This window comes from Podarcis tiliguerta (assembly GCF_965153285.1).
Source record: "Podarcis tiliguerta genome assembly, chromosome: 8".
NCBI classification, from domain to species: Eukaryota; Metazoa; Chordata; class Lepidosauria; order Squamata; family Lacertidae; genus Podarcis; species Podarcis tiliguerta.
This window is the reverse complement of record NC_139541.1, coordinates 25,003,913-25,014,177: the sequence shown is the minus strand read 5'-3', so window position 1 is coordinate 25,014,177 and position 10,265 is coordinate 25,003,913. Positions and strand designations below refer to the sequence as shown.

General features: G+C 45.0%; 1 protein-coding gene across 4 annotated transcripts in view; it reads left to right on the top strand.

Moving 5' to 3' along the window:
- Window positions 1-1,173: 1,173 nt before the first annotated feature.
- Window positions 1,174-10,265, top strand: part of CAMTA1 (calmodulin binding transcription activator 1) — a 696,897-nt gene continuing 687,805 nt past the window's right edge. For all 4 annotated transcript variants that reach the window (XM_083452043.1, XM_083452044.1, XM_083452041.1 and 1 more), the window contains exon 1: window positions 1,174-1,479. In XM_083452043.1, the coding sequence (XP_083308169.1) occupies window positions 1,455-1,479 (25 nt within the window). In that variant the 5' untranslated portion in view covers window positions 1,174-1,454. The remainder of the gene's footprint in view (window positions 1,480-10,265) is intronic.

The window sequence follows — 10,265 nt, the reverse complement described above, 5'->3', positions numbered from 1 at the left end:
GTACAGTATAAAGCTAGCAGGACCAGGAGGTGCTTGGCAGCGGGTTGGAGGGCTCCTGAAATTAATAATGGTTGTACAGTATTACCACTACCACTTTCTGTCCTAAATATATGCTTTTAAATTAAATTAATCTTTGCAACAATTATAATGGTGATAATACTAACAGCCGTCCTAACATTATCATTTTTAAATGGAATAGTTGCTATAACAATAAAAAAATATAATTGCATCAATAAAAAATTATAATTGCAACAATGAAATTAATCAGCGCAGTAATAAGAAAAACAGGCACAGTAATAAACAGATAATGCAATTAACACAAAGCATAATTAATTAATTAATTAATTAATGGATTAATAACGATCTTTTTATTTGCTTTTTGCAAATAAGGACCCATGCAGACACAAGCCCCTCCAGAACACAGCAGAGCAGCCAATGATGGCAGGGACCAAGGGAGATCCTCCAATCGGACAGAGATCTAGACACTTTCAACCATTGAAGTAAACCACTGAGAGGACCCCTTGGTCAATCAGAACTGCGGATTCGCTCCGCACCCCCTCCATTGGTCACAGTGCCCCTTTTGCGCCTCCGCCAATCAGAGCCTTTGTTTAGGGTTAACAAGGCGAGCAGGGGCGTGGCTGCCTGTCAATGCCAGCTGACCAATAGGAGCGCGCATCGGATTCCAGCCCCCGCCTTCATTCTCCCTCTCTGCTCCCTTCTCTCCCTTTGGGACGCGGCTCCCTCCCTCCCTCCGGCGTCGCGCTTCCTCGCCCTATTCGCTGCCTCGCATTTGCGTCACGGTTTTTCCCCGCCGCATCCATCCTAACGCCCTCATTTGGCACGGCTATTGGCTGAACCACCTGCCATCAACCCTCTCCGCACCTTTCTAGAGTCTGATTGGCTACTCTCCCCACTCTAGAGAGTCCCTCTGCCTCTCCCCGCTCCTTTCATCATGGCCGCACTAGCGCCTCTGATGCGCCTCCCTCCTCTTCTCCCGCCCACCCGCCGACTTAGTCGCCCATAGGCCGGCGACGGTGCCAGTCAGGCCCATCCTCCCTTCCGGCTCGCCTCTGCTCAGCGAGGGTTGGCGGAGACAGGCATCAGTCCGCGAAAGGCCCAATGGGAGCGCCGCACTGCCTGTGAGGCGGCGGCTGGGGGGGGGTCGGTTGGCTGGCCCGGTGTCGGAGGCGGCGGCGGCGGCGAGGGGACGCAGGCAGGCAGGCAACAACGGCGGCAGGGGCTGGAGGTGGACGGCAGGGGGGTAACAACAGCGGCAACAGCAGGGGAAAGAGGTGGGGGGGCCTGGGAGAGAGGGAGCGGAACCGGAAATAGGTCGGCAGGAGGAAGGGGCGGGGGCAGCAGGCGGTGGCGGCAACGGCAGCGGCGCGCGCGCCTGCCTGGATCCCGGTCGCGAGGAGGAGGCGGCGGAGGAGGATGTGGCGCGCGGAGGGGAAATGGCCGCCGAAAACAAGCCGGAAGGTGAGCTGTGAGGGATGGGAGGGAGGGAACCGAAGCGCCGGCAGGACAGACCCGGCTGGTTTCACTGACTGACGGAGGGGACGGCGGGAGGGTGGCCGGGAGGGCTGAGGGGACACGCGGCGGGGGCGCGCAGACGGGAACGTGCTCGCGCGCAGGGGGAGGGCAGCCCCCTCCCTCGAATTCCGCTCCCGCCCCGCCGCCTCGCGCGCGCTTCCTCCGAAATTCTTCCAAACCAGCCCAACGAGGCGGTGTCTCGGCTCGGCGTCTCGGGTCGGTCTCCCGGCCCGAAAGTTTCGAGGAGCTGCTGCCGCTGCTGAGGGGAGGGGTCGGCGGAGGGGGCAGCCTGGGGGCGGGGAATGGCCGGCCAATGGGAGAGGGGGGGCGAGGGGAGAGGGGGGCGCGCGCGCGCGCAAACCCCTCCCCCGCCTCTGCTCCTGGCGACCCTCCGGAATAGGATTCCGCCTCTCATTGCCTTGCATGACAAGTGAGGCGGGGGGTGGGGTGGGAAGAGAGAGAATCGGGGGGTCTTTCCTAGGCGAACGGGGGGTTTGTCCCTGGGGTGGTGGTGATGGAGTGGGTTTCCTCCTTGAGCTGCAAGAAGAATGCTGGAGGGGCGCAAAAAGAGAAGAGTTCGGCGTGGGAACACAAAACACACATACACACGTCTGTGCCTCTTGTTTGTTAGGCTGGAAGCAGCACTTTTAGAAATCAAAAATATTTGCCTTTAGGTGCTGAATACCTAAAAGAAAGAAAAGAAACCCCTAGAGGTGACGTCTGCCTGCTCCGTGGAGCATGTTGGAGTTGGCATGTCCCGCGATTTGGGCTGGCTGGCCAGTTCTGTCAGTGCACTGTGATGACGTCCAAGTGGGGAGGGTTGGGTGGGTTAAGGTCCTGTGTGCTAAGAGAGTGGCTGGCTGGCAGCTGTGACATGCTCCTACATCCCTGTGCACACCAAAGGCATAAGCAGCATCTTTCTCTGTGTGAGGATTGCAAACGGACAAGCCCTGCCTTTGAACACATGGTTCACCTGCCAGGGTTTGCCAGGCAAAGGAGCGACAGAGCCACCTGTTCTCATTGTCAGTGGAAAGGTCTGTGAAAGTCACTCTTTGCATATTGGGGAAAGAGCTCTGGCACTTTTCTCTCCAGTCTCTGGCACTGGAACATTGCGATTGCCCTCACTTCCTTTCGTATATTTAAGCAGGACATGGGATTGGTGCCTTTTCGTGTTGGGATATTGCTGACCCACACAGTAATCTGCCAATGGCAAATGCAGGTGAAAGTGGGCATTTACTTGTCAGTTTGGAAGATCCGTGCCTGATTGCATACAAGGACACAGGCACTCTGCTGTACGGTGTTGGTGGGACAGGCCTGCTTACTGAAGGCAGGGTAAGGTTTGAGCCATAGTGAGGTCACAGCAGGCGTTGCTATTTGTGCAATTGGAGGGAAGGGATGTTTGACTTCTCCAGATGTAGGGAAAGAGAGGCATAATTTTGCCAGCTCTTTTGCTGGGCTGTGGTAAGATGTGGTGGAGTAAGGGGCAGGGGAAATATATACATCCAGCCTTTTTATGTGGGGATCCGGTTTGCTGTTGTCACTGACAAGGGCAAGGCCTTGGAACATTAAAAAATATAACCCTGTTGATCCTTGATAGCTAGCATGGGCAGAGAAAAGTGCTGTGATACGTGCATGATTAATATGTGCGTGAAAAAAACATCAATGTTGTGGACCAGAGAAAGAGGCAATGTTCTGGGCAGCCAAGGGCATGCCTTAAAAGGTAAGCTGGAGGCCAGGTCATCCTTTCTGTTGGTGGGGGTGGGTGGGAAACTGAATAAATTGAGTGGAGGACAGGGCCTTGCATCTCATGGCAGCTGAGGCATTACCATATTGCTCCAAATAGTCTATCCTCTGCTGCTGTTCAAGGAGAAGGTATGGTATTGCTGCTTGGAGGTGCAAGTGGAGGCTACAGCAGTGTCATGCACGTAGGTATTTGGCATGCACAAGTAGAGAGGCAGCCGTTTGGATAGAATAATGAATATGTGTGATTTAAATGTGTGCATGATAGCATTTTCACCCTTATGTATGCTTCACTGGCCATCTCTGGGTAGCACAGGCACACCTGTGTGGCTGGACATTCGTCTCCCCCTCTCCGTATAGAGAAGTAAATAAACTTGATGGCATTTGCCCAACTTTATGCTTAGGTTTGTAATTGACCCACATCTGCTTGTTTCCTTATGATGCTTCTCCTTGTTGCTTCCTCTCTGTGTTGTGGGCCTCGTGGGGCATGGGCTGGCTATTCAACCCTTGGTTTACTACCTCTTCTGCATCACGCTGTAAGACATCTGAGAGGGGACATGTTTTTAATAGGGTTGATTGACTGCTTTCAATTCACCTTCACCTCTTGGCACCATTTTGTTTCTCCTGTATATACTTCAGTCACAGGTGCAATATGGCCTAATTGATGCTGAGCCATAACAATCTTAATATGCCTCCCTCACCTGTAGGCAGGTGTGTTGGTGCTATCCATTTAGGAACATTGGAAGCTGCCTTCTGTTGAATCAGACACTTGATCCATTGAGCTCACTGTTGTCTACACTAACTGGCAGTGGCTCTCCATGCCTGGAGACGCTAGGGATTAAAACATGGGACCTTTCACATGCAAAGCAGGTGCTCTATCGCTGAGCTACAACTTTTTTTTTTGCCTTGCATTATGGGAAGGGCTGATCCTGCCAGTGTGTGTTCATTATAGGACAGACAACCACCGTGGCCCATGCAAAGTGAAAGCTGGGGCACATGCACCCAACTGTACCAGTGTTTCTTAGGGAAAGGGGCTAGGCATTCTAGGTGTGAATTTTCAAAATTGGGATTGGTTACCATCTACTACGGAGTAGTACTAGCTCATTAGTAAAGCACATGCTTTGCAGCAGGCATCTCTGGTTAAATAATCTTAAGTAAGAAGGTTTGGGGGAAAACCTCTGTCTGTTGGAGACCTTGGAGAGCCCTTGTCAGTTGGAAATGGTGTAGATCATATTGAGGTAGATGGACCAGTGGGCTGTGGCTCAGTGTAAGGCAGTTTGAGATGTGGGAATTGCCATTCATAATAATATGCCCACTCAATAAACATACCCAATGTGTGATGTTATCAAACATTATTTTCCAGTAGTACAGTATTTTGCCTTAGTGGCATGATGTTCCTTCCTTCTTTCCTTCCATCCTGTTGTTTATTAAATTTGTATACTGGGCTTCAGCTGAAGATCCCAGGGCTGTTCACATGTGTGATGTGTGTACTTTTTTCTTGTGCAAATCAATCAATCCGTTCTAATGCTTCAAATATGTAAATGTGCATAACTTGTGTCTACATATCTCCATCAGAAGGAATTGCTCAATGCATATCTTCCTTGCATATGTCCTTGTGTGCCTGTCTGTTAAAATATTTAGGCAATAATCCATGTGCATGCCATTTTCTTGGTGTAGGTTAGAATTATTTTGGTCCCACAAAATATTTGGAATGTCCAGTAAGCAGAGGAGTTACCCTTGTTTTGAGTCAGTGGGTTTAGAGTTTGCTTTGGGGCATGTTGGTGCAGGTGAGATACTAGTGTCAAAGGCCTAATATTCAAAGTAGTCTAAAAATGAGAATAAAAAAACCCCCACCTGTGATTGGGATATGGTATCTGAGTTGCTACGTATCAATCTCAGGTGGCTCATTTTATGTATTACAAATTAGCATTCAACTTCTTTTTTGATCGAGAGCTAAAACTTTTAGCTGAACTAAAATAAAGTTGGTATGGTGCATGTCCATGCTTTAAACATTACTGCACAATGGGAGAGGTGTAGTAATTGAAATGGTGGCAGTAGTAATCAAGGACTCTAGCCAGGGATAAAATGAGGGATCAAATTGTTTGTTGTTTACAGCATTTTAAAGGAATAAATTTTATAATAAAATCAAATTGATTTTGTTAATGAGTTCTCCACAAGTGTTTGAACCTTTTGTGTGATGTACAAAAGTCTTATTGAGATGTCACCTTGGTCTTGGAATTAATTAAAGCTTAACAGGTAAAAAAATATGACTTGTGACGGGCAGAGGTAAAGCCTGGAACTTTTTGGTGAAGTTGCATGAAGAGAATACGGTTTTGAAAATCGGAACACGAGGCTTTTATTGCATAGCCACAAGGGGGTAGTGATGTACTGTCAAAGAAATTTGTAGTGTATTGGCTGATCCCTTTAAGAACATTTTAAATATACACATTGGGCTGGTATATATGAATGCTAACTGTGAGATATTTAATTTTTTTTTTGCAAGTAAAGGTTTTCAAGGGTTAAACATGTCCTGTCTTTATATAGGCTGTGTAACGCTGGATGGTTAAATGTTATTTTCTGTGCTTCTGTAGTCGTACCTGCGTACACTTGCCAAGGCATCGGTTGCAATCAAAGTTGTTGTTTTGCATATTGCATTTAGAACTTCAAAAGTACTAAGGTGGCATGAGGTGAGGTGGGAAGCTGTGCCCAAACCTTATAACCATACGGATATGACAAGTAGGGGATGTTTACTCTTGAGATTAAAAAGCAGGTTCCAAACAGCAAAAAAAATAAACCATATGTGAATTGTTTCCTTTTTGTTCAAGGCTTTCATTCATTTGCATAACTTTGTCAGAAACATGCAACATTGCCTTTATTTGTACAGTGCTAGCAGGGCTGGAAAGCAACTTGAAATTTCTAGATGTAGTCAATGGGTTTTCAGTCTGTAGTGGTATCAAATGTCACAGAGGACTTGCACCCAATCAAACTGTTGTGGCTGGGTACTTGGGGCCCTGCATGCTGGAATGGACTTTGGGGGTCTGTAGGAGTGAAATGGCACATGTTCTCTTTCCTTATGGAGATGCTGCTGAAACAGTATAGAATGGGGTGTTAATATGTGTTTGCCTTAATAGAGAAGGTGAAGAGTCTTTTTTTAACATAGTAGGTCAAAGGATGCCATTCAAAATCTTCCACCAGTTTTATAACTCTTGTGCTTTAAAATACCTCATTTGCAACTGCACATATTCAGCTAAACATGTACTGTAGTTATACAATGACCCACATCTTTCCCCCCATTCACAAAATCACTGACTTGAGCTCCCAAATTCATGGCTTCTGCACGTCCATTTGCTGTGCGCCGTGGAAGTTTCGGGATAATCGAGCTTGCGTGGGTGAGTAAATGGAGAGGAAGATGCTGGCTTTGCCTTCTAAGATGCGAATAAGCATTTTCCTCACGTAAAAGGTTGTTGATGTCCTGTTTTGGTACAGGCATTACTTGAGGTGAATGAATTTCATGTGGGCTAGTAGTTATAAGCCATAAAGTTGCTTGAATAGCGCTTAAAGCTTCATTCTTGTACAATGTTCAGGAAGTCTAGTTCATTGGGGACTGCAACAGCTGTTAGTGTGTTGAGACGATTAACCTGCAAGGTCACTTGTTTCTCTGCTGCAGAAGGTCTGCTGTAAGCCTTGACTTGCACCCTGTTTAAGCAGGAAGGTGTCATGTAGTCTTGCCATGCCATGTGATAGTAGTGTTGTCATGTGATATTCACACATTGGTGTTTAGAAATGTCTCTTCATGTATTGCCCTTCCTCAACTACATTCTTGGTCCTTGTCGATAGTACATGTGAATGCTGGCATTTAAATTAACATTCAGAAAACTCTTGCTCATCATCAAACTCCTGTGAGCTCTCTGAGATTGCCATATTCCAAACTGCTTGATCCCCACCCAAAAAGAACATTTTGCCTCCATTACTTTGTGTTTACTTTGTCTGTAAATTATTACATAATTTTAAAATGGGTTACACTGTCCTTTACAGTAACTCAGATTGTTCTAGACATCCTGACATTAACTTGTTTTCCACTTAGTAAATATTTATTGTAATTTTAGTGAGCTGGCCTGTGGGTGGCCTTTCTCTCTTTCTTGGAGGAGGGGAAATGGCAAAAATTCTTTTTTGCTTTGCTTAATCACATGATACTTAACCTCTGTCAAAAGTATAAAGGGAGCCATTTCTCTCCTTTAATGATTGTACAAAGACAAGTATTTCACTAGTGGTTTATAATTGGAGATGCTGTTCCGGTTAACTTATAAAACTTAATGTTTAATAATCTCTGGACTTAACTGCGTGTGAAATCAAGTGGGCTGACCATTCTGAGGTCTGAGAATCTGACTGTATTTTGTAAGCCATTGATGCACTCCCTAAGGCACCATGGATGAAGTGGAAAGTGCTGGTGCTAAGAAGGAAATCATGTTTATCCATTTGTATTGAAGGGTAGCTGCCTCTTAACAGTTCTCTGCCACCCACAGCAGGGGGAATAAATGACCAGGGAAGGGTGTCATTCTCAGTGGAGGGTTTTAGGGATGTTCTTGTAGTACAAGAGTATTGCCCCTTTGTGAAAATGTTTTGAAAGTATGGTTGCTAAATTGTTTTCACCCCTTAGTATTTCTGTCCAGAGTGCTGTACTGTATGGCCTGGTGGCTCACTTGGGGTGATGTACTTCCTGGGGACGATAATGTTACCAGAACACAAGCATGGAGAAGTAGTCGTCTCCACCAGGGCAGATAATTCAGCATTTAAAACTCATTTCTCAAACTGCCAGCCATATTTCTGGAGTCAAAAAAGTGTGTGTGGATTTTGAAGTGTTAAGTATTCAAGTGAATATTTATAGCAAGGCATAGAATGGGGTTGGGGGGGGGGACCATGAACAGATTAGTTAACAGGTGAACGCAGATAGCTGTGCTAAGTGGATTCTCTATTGTATAGATTTGAAATAGCTTCTTGCTGAGCTGCTTCTTGGTAAAATCGAGCATTTAATTTGAAAAATGAAGACCTTTGTGGAGTGTTAAAGCTAAGGGAAAATGTAGCCTGTGCCTATAGTTTAGGACTGGCAGTTATAAAACTTAATCTTCAGCGGGCTGGGGATTGGACGGCATCTGATGATGTCTCTTGCAGAACACAGACATGTTATGATCTGGTTTTAAAGAAAAGCATGTTGTTGTTGTTTTTTGTGTAAAAAACCCTCTCTGTCCAAAGGTCTTGCTCACGTTGGAGTTTGGACTTTGAAGGGCATTTCCTGTGGCCATCTACTTTGATTCTCTTGCTTGTAAAATGTACTGCATGACAGCGGTAGCTGCTGTTGAAGAACTGTTTTGGTTTTATTGACCAACCATAGGCTGGGGGCAGCAAATCATCAACAGAAAGATCTCTGCTGTGGAATTTGCTATTAGTTCACCTGGAAGCCTTAGCTGCCCCTGAGGTTTTCATACATGACTGGAATGGGAGCAGGGCTTTCAGTGTTTAAGCAACAAATGGCTGTTCTGAAATAGGGTTCACTTTAAAAATGAAATTGTGCCCCCTCTTAAATTCACAGATTTTCAACACTTGTAGAAATATTAAGTAACCTCTTATTTTAAACTGATGGCTTTATCTAGAAGTGGACACAGATCAATTTTTGAGTATGTTTAGAAATGTTACAAAATTAAAGGTTTAGTAAATAGGGTAGGAAACTTGGACTGGCAACTTTCCCCCAGGTTTTTTTTAATGGAATGTGGCTTTCGCTTTGCATTTTGATGCCTAGGAAACTGGGAAATACTGTAGTTGATAGTCCAGTCAGGTTTTGTCTTTTGGCTCCAGGCCCCGACAAAGATGCAAGGAAGCTTCTTAGTTCCAAAAGGTCACTGTAGGGAAAAGAACTGGAGAATTTCTGTGACCCAGTGATTTATTCCAATATATCATTTTGAAATAACTGCAAGTGTACGGGTGTGTGTGTGTTTGTGTGGAAAGGACAAGTTCTTTGCTAGTGATTATCAGGAATCAAATGGGAATGAAAATAAGAGGGTACAGGTCTGTAAGGCTATTCTTTCCTGAGACCGGTATTATTTGGCCTAGTGCAGCTGCATTTGAAATATGGGTTACTGTTCTGGTTGCTTCATCTCAAAAATGATAACTGCTCTTTCCCCTTTTTTCAAAATGCAACCAATGCAATCAAAAGGTTTCAAGCACCTTTACTATGGGCAAAATATCTGGGGCTTTTTAGTTTAGAAGAAAAATGACTAAAAAGGGAATAATGGTTTTTAAAACTATGTAAAATGTAGAGAAAGTGCAGATATATTTTTGTTCTAACTTGTAATACTAGAGCCTTGGGTTATCTAATAACTCAGTGGCGGGAGATTCAAAACAAGTCACACGAAAAGCAGTTCACACACACAGGAAGGCATAATAATGGTATGAAATTCAGTTGTGTGAGCCACAAGATGTGGTGATGGCCATAGACTGATATTGTAGAAAAAGGCATGGGGTTAGAGAAATTCTGGGAGATGAAAGATGGTCTTAATGGTTCTTCAGAGTGAAATTTTGAATCATATAATCTACCAAAAATGCGTCAAATACCCTTAATTAATTGGCACCTAGTTCTCCATCTTCATTTGATGCTTCTTAAAGTTTTGTTTACTAAATATAGATGTGCAATCTAAATTTTATCTGTTCTATAATAATCTAAAGTTTCCTATAGCTAAATATATTTGGAGTGAAATATTTGATTAGGAAAAACATTTGAAGCACAATTACGGTGCAGTCCTAGACAAGTGTACTTGGACAGAAGTCTCACTGAATTCTTGGGACTTAGTCCAAGCTAAGTATGTATAGGTTTGCAGCCTTAATGTGGTTTCAGTGTTTAAACAAATCCAAAGCTTCCCCTGGAAATTATTTTTATTGCCATTCTGGTAAAGACATGACTATTCAGCAGCATGCACTTCCCTTGTATCATTTAAGAAGAA